This window comes from Helicoverpa armigera, chromosome 31, assembly GCF_030705265.1.
Source record: "Helicoverpa armigera isolate CAAS_96S chromosome 31, ASM3070526v1, whole genome shotgun sequence".
Lineage (NCBI taxonomy): Eukaryota > Metazoa > Arthropoda > Insecta > Lepidoptera > Noctuidae > Helicoverpa > Helicoverpa armigera.
Window position 1 is genome coordinate 2134692 of NC_087150.1, and position 15146 is coordinate 2149837.

General features: G+C 37.3%; 3 protein-coding genes across 3 annotated transcripts; all 3 read left to right on the forward strand.

Annotated features, from left to right (window-relative positions):
• The first annotated feature begins 1327 nt into the window (after positions 1 to 1327).
• Positions 1328 to 2335, forward strand: LOC126054419 (WD repeat domain-containing protein 83). Its single transcript, XM_049840073.2, has one exon. The coding sequence runs from the start codon at positions 1386 to 1388 to the stop codon at positions 2289 to 2291; it is 906 nt and encodes a 301-aa protein (XP_049696030.2). The 5' UTR covers positions 1328 to 1385; the 3' UTR covers positions 2292 to 2335.
• Positions 2336 to 3734: 1399 nt separating this feature from the next.
• On the forward strand, positions 3735 to 9167 carry LOC110381305 (uncharacterized). The gene is made up of 5 exons (XM_021341602.3): positions 3735 to 3886; positions 4217 to 4388; positions 6603 to 6874; positions 7326 to 7558; positions 7948 to 9167. The coding sequence occupies exons 1-5, from the start codon at positions 3816 to 3818 to the stop codon at positions 9093 to 9095; spliced, it is 1896 nt and encodes a 631-aa protein (XP_021197277.3). The 5' UTR covers positions 3735 to 3815; the 3' UTR covers positions 9096 to 9167.
• A 1820-nt stretch (positions 9168 to 10987) lies between these two features.
• LOC110381318 (uncharacterized) lies at positions 10988 to 14570 on the forward strand. Its single transcript, XM_064043362.1, has 5 exons — positions 10988 to 11149; positions 11541 to 11765; positions 12490 to 12620; positions 13023 to 13182; positions 13846 to 14570. The coding sequence occupies exons 1-5, from the start codon at positions 11128 to 11130 to the stop codon at positions 14283 to 14285; spliced, it is 978 nt and encodes a 325-aa protein (XP_063899432.1). The 5' UTR covers positions 10988 to 11127; the 3' UTR covers positions 14286 to 14570.
• Positions 14571 to 15146: the final 576 nt, after the last annotated feature.

The window sequence follows — 15146 nt, forward strand, 5'->3', positions numbered from 1 at the left end:
TTTTGATAGGACTTTTTACAGAAATACGTATTAAGAAATGTAAAGCTGCTGAAAATAATCTTTCAATTGATTTGGTAATGGTTATTCATTGTTTTTTAGATGTAGTTCATTTTTAAATCGAGTTTTTAATAAAAAGTCATGTGAAGACGGTTTATCTTTAGATAATTGCAATAAGTAATTAGCTTAATTAGTGTTTAAGAGTGAGGAAGTAGAACTGTTTTTGACGGTTTGAGGGTTGATATTGCATATTCTACGTGTAAAATACAAACATTGTATTGACTCTTGATCATAGGCATAATTTTGTAAGGCTGAAAGTTGTTTTTTAACAGATTTCAGCAAAAGGAAGAACCTCTGTATAACTTTTTTTCATACGTTTCTGAAATACATTCAGTAATTCTTTAGCCTTTTATTCGTCTCATAGAAGTGGAAAATCCCTCTCCTCTTTCAGGAAGGTTTCCCTAATAATTATGACCAGATGACCAGTTACTGCATTGTTGTAACTCCTCTTCATTTGGAAACTAATACTCGTAGGTTGTTCCTACCCTGGACATTGCATATACACTGCGGTAATCTCCATGTCAAACCAATGCAGTACTAATTACATTGTGTAACCAAAGACAGATAGAGGTACCTATTCGTCAAACCGTTTTATGATGTCCGTTAATATGGTCCAGTACGCTTCATGTTTTGTGATAATTTAATACATAAGTCATCTTGAGTTAGATATTAAATGTTAGCTACAAAAAAATCAATAAAAGAACAAAGAAACTCATTATTTAAATAGGTAAACTACTACTGTTAGAAGATAATTCAATACTTTTAAACAGCATAGATTTCCTACGTTAGCATAAAACGTGACCCATTTAGAATCATTACAATGTACCATGTCGCGAGCAAAATGTTCTCCCTTATACTCAGCGTTCACAAATACATACATAGTACACGTACATAATGGAACTGAGTCAGTGTGTCAATGTAAACAGCCGTATATAATGAATTGTTACCGCATACAAGTGATGATCGGCCATTATGGCTGCGGCGGATATTGTGATGCGGGAAAATTTCGACAGATGGCGTTGGTTGTTTGGATTTCAAAATATTGCCAATAGATGGCGCTGCTTTGGTTTTGATTTTAGAAATTCTTTGTATGTGTACTTTGTGCTTTTATTTGTAAATTGTGGCAATGAAATATGTTATTCCAATAGTTATATCATTGCTTAGATAAGCAGTTTACCACCTTTCTATTCGACTTTTAGCCGTATCTGTGGTATGCTAAGTGTCACTGTCAATGTTGACATGGTATATGTCAAACGTGCATTTCAAAACAAACAATGTGCATTTTCATATTCAGCCGCTGAATTTCAGGGGCACTTATTACTTGAAAAATGACTGAACTAACAACGTTAGCGACCCTAACATGTAAACAACAAGTTGTTCGAGCAGTTCGCTTCAACGTGGACGGCTCATACTGTCTAACATGCGGTGCAGACAAGAAAATCAAACTCTGGAACCCCCATCGTCAGATATTACTGAAAACCTACGGAGGACATGCCAACGAGGTGTTGGATGCTGCTGGATCCTGTGACAGCAGTCAAATCATATCCTGCAGTGCTGATAAATCCGTAATTCTATGGGATGTGACGACAGGACAGCCTCTGCGAAGATACCGCGGCCACGCAAGCTCAGTAACTTGCATAAAATACAATGAAGAATCCACAATGGCCGTTTCAGGCTCAATAGACAATACCGTTTGTTTCTGGGACGTTATCAGCCGTAGACAAGAGCCGGTACAAGTTTTAAAAGATGCAAAAGACACTATTACTTCCATACAGGTTACCGACCATGAAGTTTTGACTACATCTGTTGACTGTCATGTAAGATTGTATGATATTCGAATGGGCAAAATGGTATCAGACTACATAGGCCATATTGTAACTTATGGAAGCCTCACTAGAGATGGACAATGCTATATTCTAAGCTGTGCGGACAGTACAATCAAATTATTTGACAAGGAGTCCGGGGAGATACTAAATACTTTTACTGGTCATGAGAGTAAAGACTTTTTGCTTGAAAATGCTGTGAATGAGAAGGATAGTCATATTATTTGTGGTTCTGCTACTGGCGAAGTGTTTTATTATGATTTAATAAGTAGCGCTTGTACACAGAAATTGGTACATAGTGTAAATAAAAAGCCGGTGGTGTCTTTAAGTCATCATCCTACTGATAACTGTCTTATTACAGCTTGTGAAGATGAAATTAAACTATGGGGTGTACAAGCTATGGAAGAATGAATTGGAAAAAAAAGCATTTTTATTAAACAAAATCCTGATCTCTGTGAGATTATCTTGACAGTGTTACTTTTACACAAATACATTATTAAATTATCAAACAAATAAAGTACAGCTTAATATAAACATTAATGTTTTTATTACTAATTTCTACAACTCGGATAAAAAAAAAAATCTATGATACATTCTATTCTTCCTCGATAAATGAGCAATCTACACTGAACGATTTTTTAAAGCAAACAAACAAAGTCTACATAATAAACAGCTATATAACATTAGTATTGCAATAAGCCTGCACATAATGCTAAACTATTTTCTATATGTATTACCCTAATTATTTCACTATTTGATATGTATCTACAAAAAAGATTTTTAAAAAGTAAATAAAATATGCAGGACAAAGACAACAATATCGTCGTCTCACTCTTACAAAATTGCGAAAGGGATAGACAATTCGTTCCTCATGCTAAAAGTCCCACAAAATAATACCAAGAACGACGTAAAAAATATATTGTCAGCCATTTTGTGTTTTAAGACTTAAACCCACCGATTGTTGTTATCTTGGAAATTATGTTAAAAAGACTAGATTTTTTAAATAATATAGGTGGCAAAAAAGCTTGTATGTAGCCCCCCTTACAATATCCTTGTGAGAAACACAACGTATCTCCAGCAATCTCCAGTGACGGATATAAAGTGAAGAGCTTATAGGTATAGTGCTGTGTTTGTCTAACATAAACTATTAAAGTGAGATATCTATATGATTCTCAGCGGCAATTTCCCAGCTGTCATTTTCATCCACCATTTTTGATTCGCCATTTTTTCTATGTGCCGTTTACAAAGTGTTTTCACAATATCTTTGGTTGTTTATTGTAACTGCTACCGCTATTTCTTTTGCGAGTGAGATATATTATTGTGAAATAATTAAAGACTACATTTTGCCCGCAACTTTCTCCGCGTCACTAATTATCGAGGGTACTCATATAAAAGTACAGTATTTTCGTCTATAGGATAGCAGCTCTTTCACACTGGCTGGTTTACCGCGCGGTTTTTCCGTAGGTCGTAGCAGAACCAATGCGCGTGAAACTTTCGAGAGCGTCCAAAGTCTGTTGCCTAGTTTTTTAACGTCACTTTTGTATCGGTAATTGACATTCGTTTGCTTACCTTACAGCGCTCGTATGAACCGAGCTTTGTAGCTTGGAAAAGTCGGGCGGAAAATCCGCCAGTGTGAAAAGGTATCAACTATCTTTGCCTCTATCCTTTACATCTCAATCGGTCTACCGTTTTTGCGTAAAGACGTAACAAAAGAAAAACTCAGTTTTGACAAAACTATAGCGTGCGCCCGCGGCTTCATTAGCGTCCCGAGCTAACTGCTTTCCTTAGCCGAATGTATGGTGACAAACATGTTCTTCTCCCGAGTCTAAGCTACCTCCCCTTTAACTTTCAGCTTCAACAGATCAGCCATTCTTGAGTAATGTAACTTATACGACTCACTTTAATAAGATAGAAGATTAGCAGAGATAACTTACAATGCCTGGTAAATGCAGCGTCGTGGGCTGTGGGGCGAAAAGACTTGTAACATCAAATCTGGCTTATCACAGGTAAGTAATTTGGATTTTTTTCACAAGTAGAAAGTAGATTTTCTTTTTGAGAATAAAAAAAATGGTTTCCAAGAACTCGTCAGATGGCGTTGTACCTACTACGTTACTGGGCTGTCAAAATGCCAAAGCTAAAAAAATATTGCATATCGAGAGGTGTGGAAACAAAATGGGGAGGCCTTTGCCCAGCAGTGGGACAATAAGGGCTAAGAAAAAAAATAAACCACAAGATTAACAAAAAAAAAGACTTCCTCTTTATTATTAGAATAGAAATATATGTAGATAAATTAATATCGATATTATTTTTATTATAAATACTTACTTTCATCACAGATTTCCCTCAAATGAAGAAAGGATTCAACTTTGGTCGGATGGCGCAGACGAAGAAGATTTTCGCCCAAGTGTTACGGACATATCCCTTTGTTCTGAACATTTTCATGAAAGTGAATTTAACAGAGCTCTTCGACTTAAGGGGCTTAGAGTCTACACATCTCCACGTCCTAAAGTAAGAATCATATAGGCAGAGCTTGTGTATTGTAGAAAACTAAAAAACCGCGAGAAAACAGCTCTCACACGGTTTTACCCTCGTCCTGTGGGAACTGTTGCCCATCATCTCCCGAGCCTTTTCCCAACTATGTTGGGGTCGGCTTCCAGTCTAACCGGATGCGCCTGAGTATCAGAGATTTACAAGAGGCGACTATCGTATCTGACCTCCTCAATCCAGTTAACCGAGCAACTCAATATAGCCGAGTAACACAGTAGGACCCTTCTAACCGTACTCGGATAAAATATAGCTCATGTAACTCGGGATAATATAGCAACAGTCCAACAGTGAAATAATTTTTTTAATCACCCCAATAATCACTACTACTACTTGCAAAAAATTACTCCTCTATATTAGATTTGTACATATTCTTTCAACTTATCGAGGTCTAAAATATATTTCCAATACAACACTAGTCAGCCAGTTATAGTTGTATTTAGTTACCATCAGATAATTATGAACTAATTTAGTAGAAGCGAGCGTTTTTACACTAGCGGTTTTTTTGCGCGTTGAAGGAGATTACAAGCGTTGACAATGACAGCTACTAGTTCAAAGAATGACAGCTAATATCGCTCCATAGATTTTTGACGCTAGAGCATGAAATGTGTTATAGTTATCGGCACGGATATTGAGCCCTGACCTTCACCTGCGCAGAAGCGATTTATTGGTTTATTGCCTTATGTGTACAGTGCGCAAAGCGATCCCCACTCTTCCGCCGAGAGCTCAATATCCGTGCCGGTAACTATACCGCTGTCGCTTCGAAAGTATGTTTATCTGTAGGTTGGTTATAACGTTTTGTTGAGCACCGTCGGCTGAAGTGGATGGATCGTTTGTAGCGACGGCGGCGATTGAAGCAGGTTCATATTGTTCGAGCATCTTGTCGGCCATCGCAGCTATGGTTTCAAGCGATGATTCCGTGTTGATGGAAAGTACGGAGCGCACATATGCGGGTAACTGCTTCAGCCACATAACCTTAAGTGCTTCTTGGGACAATAATTTTCCGCCGAGATCACGCATTCTCCGAAGAAGGTGGCTTGGTTTTTGATCGCCGAGTTCGAGGCCACTCAACAGCTTCTGCAGTTGGCGATCGTCAAACTCTTGAAAAGTCGCTATCAGTCTTTCCTTCAAAGTCTGGTACTTGCCGGTAGCCGGAGGCTCCAGTATTAGATCCGTAATTAATTCCAGGTTGTTGCAACAGGGATATCGTGGCCACGTCATTGCTGGCCGTGATACCGCCCTGAGCGTCGACGAATTCTTCATTTGGTCTCGACGTCATGGTGTCGATGGCTCTACTCACGGAGCGTCTTCACGATCAATCACGTCGGGGTCACCAATTAAGGAGATGAATTACACACGAAGATTTTGTGTCGACTGATTTATTTAAACGGGCGGCGCCCTATTTATATGTGCACGCCTGCGACAACGAAAATCGGCTTTTGAAAATATAAAATTTTGAATTTGACATTTGTATTTTTCTTCATGACTATTGAAGGTTGCGAGTCGAAAAGGTTGTATGCGTTTCATGTCGCTACAACACATTTCATGCTCTAGCGTCAAAAATCTATGGAAAACCAAGCGTAAACGTGCGACAAAATCAGCTAGTGTGTAAGCCCTTTAGAGAAATTGGTGATCTTTTGTTAAACTGTCAAAATGCGTCATGTATGACGTTCCAGTACAAAAAATCGGTTGAATGGTATTAAAAACATTAGCATTCGTGTTATTGTCTATCAATACGCGTATGGAAATGCTCAAATGTGTTTCAATTCATTTTAAATTGAGTTTCACTAAGTTCTTACTTATAAAATTAATACTGTTAAATATACGACACAAGAAGAGGTCACAAATCACTTTCACCTCAGTACAAGTCATGCTTAAAATCACATTATTTACTGTAGCTTCAAACTGGAACGCGTGTTCTATATAATTTTTTTTAATCTGCTGAGTGGCGTTTCTGACTGTTTTACAAATTTTGCGAAGCTTTCGTGTTATTTTCGTTAATTTAAGCAGATAACTCAAGTAACACAAATAAATGTAGTTCTTAAAATGGGGGCTAAGACACCCGTAAACGTTAACAAACAAATAAAACCCCGCCCGACCGTAAAATGCGACGTTTGTGGTCGAAAATTCCTTACAGTGCCTGCTTTGAAATCTCATCATAAATTTTTACATGTGAAGCCCGAGGCGTTAAAGCAGAGTAAGAAGCAAGAAAATGTGAAACTGGTGAAGAAAAAGGTTGTTCCTGTAAATATGCTGAAGAGGGTAAACTCGCCTGTAGCTAAGGAGAAAGAAACTGCGGAATCAGCGCCGAAAATAGCGGGAAATTCGCCTAGCGCACCAAAAAGGCCAGAATTCGAGTGTCCTGTCTGTTCCGAGAGGTTCCCCGTATACTTTACAACGTTCAGACATATACAGAAGAAACATTGTGTCAATGAAAAGGGAGAAAAAGTGTAAGTTTATATACTTTTTGTCTCTGTTTACAGTGACCAAAGGTCTCATTAAAATGGCAAATTTAATCTGTTGATCAGCTAGTTTTGACTAATTGGGTCCTGAAAACATGTGATAAGGCAGTTTTAATATGAAAATTGTCCTCTAAATGTTCTACTTCACAACCATTGAAAGGAAAACATACAATATTGCCCTCTTGACTGCATACCAGATTTCATTAAATCAGTTTTATAATGCTGTGAAAGCTGGACAGACAGAGTAACCTATATTAATTTATAATATTAGTACAAGATTAAATAGCAAACCCAATTACAATTTTCAGTGGGCAGCATGTATACGTCTACGTTATAGTTTGCATATCATTATAGTCAAATGGTGTAACTCACTGTTACAAAACCTTATAATTTTTATTTTTCTTATTAAATACTTACAAATCAACCTCATTTCTTTCAGCTCCTCAAACGCCCCCGACCTGGTAAAACCGATCCGCATAGAGATGTGTGCGTCCTGCAGTCAGCAGATACGTTCCACAGAGCCTCACAAATGTCCACAGCAACACTCGAACAAGGATCAGTTTGCATGTCTGAGCTGCCGTCAAGTGTTCACGGGGCTCGTTCTATTTCAACATCACGTTAAGGGCTATCATGCGGACGGAGCACAGAATTTTTTCTTTCCAACGAGAGATGGTATGGTATAAAACATATTATTCATTTAGAAAATTTTGATGACATAATTGTCATATTAAGCCCCAAACAAGTTCATAGCATTCCTGTTATTGCTATCATGTTTAAAACCAAATGGCCTGTTTTTGCTATCATAAAAGTCTTTTCCTTATTAAAATTGAATGGTCAAATAAAATTGGGATAAGGGCAGGAGGATGATGGTCATGATCAATGTTCATTTTCATACATAGAAGAAAAGAGAGGAGATAGACAGAAATAGTTTTTATTTAAGCTGTATGAAATCTACTATCAGTATTAAAAGTAGATAAAGAAATTAACACAGTTACAGTAAATAAAACTACCTAAAAACGAATCGCACAATTATATTACAATTTAATTTTAATAATTTTCAGATTTCATGAACTGGAAAGCGGATTTAGAAGATCAGACTGCAGTGACCTTCGTGAAACTAAACAAAATGAAATCCAAAGAGATTTACCACTGTTCTCACCAAGTTCTCGGACCAACCGCTGCTACGGAAGCTTGTTGTTCAATAATCACTCTCCGAGAGTACACTAAAGGCTTCCATGCTTGTTACTATAAGGAACACAAAGGTCATAAGGTAGACACAGCACCGCTAACACAACATATGAAATACAGCATAAATTTATACACCCAAGATAGAGAAGAAATGAAAGTGGAGTCGGAAGAAGATAATGAACTCTTTATGCAGTTCAAAAAGATGATATCATGCATACTCTTTGATGCGGCCAACGTTAGTGGGAAACCGTTAAGAGAGTTACTCGGTAAGGCGCTAGAAATGACATCGATATTGAAAAATGCCGAAGGACAGGACCGCAGTACACCGTTAATAAGTAAATGCTTAACAGATGATCAGATTTCAAAAACTCTAGATAGTTTGAAAGCGGATCCTAATAAACGTAAAATCCCAGATGAAAATAACACTAAACCAGTTGCGAAAAGAGCTAGAAAGAGCTCTCAATTTGTTGATAAGGTGCTAGAAAATGGGATGGCTACGAGACACAAAAATAGTCTGACGAATAATAAGACTGTGTCGTTCGATGATTTACAGGCAAATGAAGATATTGAAAATATTATTAAGGAAATATCGGCTGCTCCTCAAAAGAGTGAGCCAAAGAAAACAGAAGCCCCAGTAACTGATGAAAAAGTAGATGAAGAAACTAAAAAATCTGAGGATCAACAAGCAATAGCAATGTTGCGAGCACAGTTGCAATCTCCTTCATCATTCAACGATTCATATAAGAACTTTGTGGACCAAAACTTTAAAGCGAACACAGAAAATGTATCGAGTACACCAAAAACTAAAGCGAATGTGAAGAAAAAGGAGGTTGTTAAAACTAAAATGGGACAATTTAAGGTCAAAACTAGTGTGTCGCCTAAACCTATGTCCCCTAAATCGCCTAAAGAGGTTATTAAAGAAGTGCCTATCGCGCCTAGGATATGGAAACCGGTAGCGGATATCAGGTACGAGGTGAAAGAGCAAGAAAATGATTGCAATATATTGATATTGAAAATTTGATTTGAATGAACAGTTTTTGTATATTCTTAATTTTGTGTTTTCTTTTTAAATATAGAATTATAATGATGATAATGGTTGGTTTGATATAATGGAGAACGAAATGACTAGCGGAGGTGCCGTAACGGAAACTGTCCTAAGAACATAGCGCGCCAAAATGTGGGTCTGGGGGACGAGGAACGTTACTAGCTCGGCCCTTACATGCCTTCTATGGAACCCGCCATTTATTTTCAATTTTAAAATCACCAATCAATCTTTGACAGATTATTTGACACGGAATCCGAACGTGTCATTACTTCTGGTAACTGATCACGCCTACCGTACATTGCGGCCTACAAGAAGGCGCCTGACCTCCTTATTGCATCTCCGCTATAACTCCTTCTTCCGTGCTTTAAATAATTTTCCTAGTACCACGTCTAGGGCAGAAGCTTTCTGTGAGAGTTTGTAGTCCAAAATGGGTATGTAGATTTCAAATCTCTTTATCATTGACATTCTTGCCAAAAAATAGAAAGATTTTTACCAGACGAACTCAAGAGTACCATTAACTGCGGATTATAATGACCTATCCATCCGTTGTTTTTCGATTAGAGATTGCAAGGCAACTTATATGAAGCTGCTGTCAACATTCAATCTACAATCGCAAATTAATGGATAGACTGATATTGAAATGGATATTGAAATCTGCAGTCTGACTATAATCCTACTATGTTGAGCGCATACGTCCAGCTATATAACATTTTGTTCTGCTGGAAAGATAATAAAAAATTTCTAAAATCTAAAATAATCTCGCTAGAAAAAGTACAGGAAATATTTGTAATAGTAATCATGTCAATGTGTTTATTTAATAATGTATTATTTTCCTTTTATTCATTTATCATAGGCGCTAAAATGAAGCCCCGAAATTAAAAATGGCTTTTTTGCCTTCAGCTGTAAATTAGAGCATTAGATTATAAGGGGTTAGACATAAATGTATGAAACAGTGTCAGAAATTATAAAGAGAGGGAAATTGTAATATAAACATTTGTGCCTGAAATATTCGAAGATTTTAATTGTTCATGGTAGGTATAGTTGCGACTCCCTGGACCTTGGTTATTTTATAAAGGCTGTAACAGACGTGTAAACAGCTGTCAGTCAAACTTCATAGCACGGTAGTCTATCATTCATACACGCTGCTGTAAGGTGTACAAAAGCATACAAAGTTTCAGCCTTTCTAATGTAACGGTGACTCTGGCAGTTGCTGTTCACTGGCTACTAGAGTTCTTTTACAAAATAATATTGTTTATAACTACATGTCATAATCATATCAAAATATTATTTCTGCAAATTCAACTTTGGATTAATTAAATTCATTTAAAAGCACTTAGCCTCTCTTTAGATTTAACAGTTGTTTGTAAAAAAATAATATTGTACATTAAAATTATTAAATAATTGTAATTTTTTAAAGAATTTAAGTTGTTTTATTTTATACAATCCTATCTTACTAATAGGTACTGTGAATGCGAAGTGAGTTACACTAAAACTTCTGAATCATTTGAGATTTAACGTTTATTAGTCACGTCTCAGATTTAAATGAAACTACTTTTACGGATTTAATACTAATATGGACGACGTTTGGTATTGTAAAAGTAATCATTTTACTTCAGTAGTTGCCCTAACAATCATTTAAAAATTAACGTGTAATTAAACTTTGAACGTCTAGGGAGCACTTAAGAGCGGTGATACTCGCTGTCTCTGGCTAAATAACACGAGATTTTATTTACCTTTGGCCCTCAACTTTTACAAAAGCACTATTATTATCTTTTATTTCGAAGTATTTTTGCTTTACTTTGTTATATTTCTTGTAGCTACGGTTTGTTTGCATAGTACGAATTTCAAAACGAAACCAGATCTGTCAAACATATTTCAAAATTCTCAAATTCCCAACGGAAGAGAGTTGCTCAAACTTATTTTGAGCTGAAATAAAATAAACGTAACAGTGAAATAGTAATAGAAGTGAGTGTAAATTCATCAAAGGATAAAACGGAATATACTCAAAATGCATACCACCAAGAGAAATAGTAAGTTGTTGTAATCAGAACTTGTTATTGTTTTAATCACCATTCACATTTCAGTTTTCAAGACGCTTTTATTATGTCGACCTGTATGTTACTATATAAAGTAATCTAAGATAACCAAAACCATCTTCCAAGGATCGTAGCATCATGAAAATTGGCAGCTGTGTCTAATTCTGATGACAATACAACAACATGGTACTGTCGAACTGATTTCATGATGGAGCCGGAAGATATAGCCTAAAACTTTATCATTTCACATCATAGCTGTATTTGGCCTTCTTGCAATAGTTCCTTCCCCTCATAAAAGCATGTTTAGCTAGTGTTTTATAAACTTAATTTTCCGAAACCAATTGCGCTATATGTAAACAAACATCATTCCATTTTCAAATTCCAGAGCTGTCAGAATTACAAGGGATCATAAGCAAGATGCCTCTAGAGATGTTTGGTGCCATAGCTCTGCCGGAGTTCGGCGTTCCTTGGCGGGATTTGTCCGCGGCGGTGCGTAATGCTCGTCTGCCGATGTTACCGGCTAGTCTCGCGAGGGTGCTCTGTAAACATGTGTCTGCTGAGTTGTGTGAGGAGGAAATTGAAGATATCGTTGCGAGGTTGAGGTTGAAATGTAAGTTCTTTTTTGTCTATGATTCTATGCAAAGAGGTAACTATGTAAGGTTCTGTACTGATCTATAATTGTATACTTTCTGCAAATATAATAAAAAGGAAACATTAGTGTTTGCACCCTAGAGGCTCCAAAACTACTAAACCGATTTGAAAAATAATTTCTCTGTTGCGGAGCTACTACTTTCCCAATGAGCTATAATTTTGTCTGTGTATGGGAAGTAGTTCCCTCGGGATGTGTGTGACACATTAGCAGAAGTAGCCTGTAGCTTTTCTCCATAAATGGTGTAGTAAAACGCAGATTTTCTGAATTAATTCATGGAGTTTAACAAACACAGTTCTATAATGAGACTCACTTGATCACCGATGCACCGATCGGTGCAAGCTATCGAATCTTAATCGGTGTTGTGCTTTATTTATTTACAGCACAGATTTTTTTCAATTAAGTCATGCAATACTGTGCTTACCGTGTTCACACAAACAACAGCTCTTCATTGTCACCAACAGAATTTATTTCATCCCACTGCCAGGCACAGGCCTATCACACAGAAAGGATAACCTTACTATAGGAGGCTTAATTAAAAAAATATTGACCCTAACTAAACCTCCGTGTGAGAGGAGGCCTGTGCCCAACAGTGGGACGATAAAAAGGCTGTAACAGACCCTAACTAAATGGTGCACTGTGTCATTATAAACCCAGTATTGATAATGTTGCGTCTATTTTACAGTGGTAGCAACAAAACCGAGAACATGGCATACCATCAGGTTATCGGAGGAACTGGGCCCTGTTTCCATGACAGATATTCCGGGCCGGATCATACAGGCACTCAAGAAGAATAAGAGATTTATGAGACCTGATGTAAGGTTTTATATTTATTTGTGGACTTATACAGTTTCTGCCAAGACTTTTCTGAGCTATGTTGGGGTTGACTTCCAGGCTAACTGGATGAAGCTGTATACCAGGGTTTTACATAGAGCGACTGCCAATCTGACCTCAACCCAGTTACCGATTCAACCTCTTGATAAGACTGGTTGTCAGACTTTCTGGCTTCTGTCTACCTGTAACCATTGCCAAAGATGTTCAAATGATAGCTGGGTAATCATTTAAATATCAGCCGGGACCTCCAGTTTTTCGTGCCATCTGAAACCTGGAAGAACTCATGACAAGACGGTATAAGCTTTATAACCACTTATCGAACACTCTTCATCAGAAATCTGTTCATAATATAGACTACAAGTAATCATTCTCTTTCCACCACAGGTACAAACAGTGCTGCTAGGAGACCTGATGTTCCTCAGCATCCAGCTGGTCTCTGAGCAGAAGGAAGGCTCGGTGCTGTACGTGGCCACTCCGCCTGGACAGCCGGTGGCTCTCGTCTCCAGTGTGACAGCTGCCGGGCTGCTCAAGGCTACCGTGGAAGGTATGGGTATAGTAATTTAATAATACATGTACCTATTGTTTACGCTGTCTACATATTTACTACACTAGCTTCTGCCAGCGGTTTCACCCGCATCCCGTGGAAACCTCTGCATGAATCCGGATAAAAAGTAGCCTTATAGCCTATAGCCTTCCTCGATAAATTGGCTATCTAACATTTAAAGAAATTTTCAAATCGGACCAGTAGTTCCTGAGATTAGCGCGTTCAAACAAACAAACTCTTCAGCTTTATAATATTAGTATAGATAAGATGCTGCGAAATTGCTGAACCAATTTGAAGAAATCTTTCAGAGCTTCACTATCTCTGAGTAACATAAGTTATATCTTATCAGCTTACGGATTCCTCGGAGTTACTCCGGGACGCCTTTTAAATTGCGGTAAAACAGTAGTTCTACTTGTATTAAATGCGAAAGTTCTGTGTGTGGGTATATCAATATCTTTGTTACTCTTTCACGCTAAGATAAACTAACAGTAATGGACTAGTTTTAATAAGATAAAGCGGTATATAGCTTATATACAATCAGAATAATATGTAGACGATTTTTATCCATATACAGGAAGTAGGTCCTTTCTAAACCCATTACAACAGCAAATAACAACCATTAATACACACTTATGTTCTAATTTTCATATCTTCTCTTCGCAGGCCTCGGCTACAAGAAATACGAAAACGCGAACCTCTCAGGACGCGACATACAATCACTCCTACGCATCAGCGACCGAGCCTGGAACGCCAACGCCGAACATTTAACGGAAATACCCGATTATGCACCCATACCCGTCATTACTGAAAGCGGGATCGACTATACACATAAAAAATATGACGAAGAATATATAGACAATATATTAGGACCAAACCCGCCTATTATAACCGATCTTACTATTAATTCGACTAGACCATTCATAGATAGAACTAGGTTAGATAAAAATATCAAAATAAGTCTAAGTATACAAACTGAAGATCTAGCTAAAACGTTAAAATCGTGGGCTAATAAAGGCGCTATCGGTCCAACGTCGGAATTCTTTCAAATTTTTCATAAGATTAAGTCGAATAATATTAATTATTGTAAGGAAGATTCTGACTGATTTTTGCCTAAGTTTTGTTCAGATTAATTCGTCTATTGAAATAGCTACTACATGAATAGCCGTGCAGTAGTTTTTGAGTTCGACTGACTAGACATGATAGAACGCCAGGGGCCCGATTCTCCTAATTTTACTTAAGCGACATACGATTCACGTTCGACTCGATTCGACTGAGATCCAATCCCGACTCGATTACGATTGAAGCGTATGTGGCATTCCAGTATTTTTTCTTTGAAATAAACGTTTTTATCCTTTTCTGTCATTCAATAATGAATCATTTTGTCTGCAAATGATTTACGATCGCAAAATGATTGTACAGCAAACTACCGTATAGACCAAAATTACCAAAATAGGAGACCAATCGGCGATTGGTCTTTTATTAGTAGCAGAATGCCCGATATGGTTAAAACTGCTATTGCGATTCGATTTCTATTAGATTTTGACATTATTAACTTAGGAGAATCGGGCCCCTGGTATCCGATACAGATGTCATGAATAGACCGAAATACGTTGTTACCGTACACAGGTTGTTACAAAAGTACCCGCAAAGCCGAAAAAGGGGTTAAATGGCCCCTTATAGAGGTCAATCAACCTTATTTTTGACGCTACGATCGTTTGAAGATGGTTAAATTAGTTACCTTAGATTCCATTGCATAGTTACATACAGGTCGACCTAATAAGAGGTATTGTAGCTGTCGGGTAAAAAGATGATGTAACTTTATGATTGCTGTCGTTATTTATAATTCAGTGTGAATTGTGTAAATAAATATATAATACGAAATAAATTTTCTTTTTATTTGTTACTACAAGTGGATTAGGCTTAGGATCATATAAAAGTGCTCTCCTATGCACGTGTGTATCAAT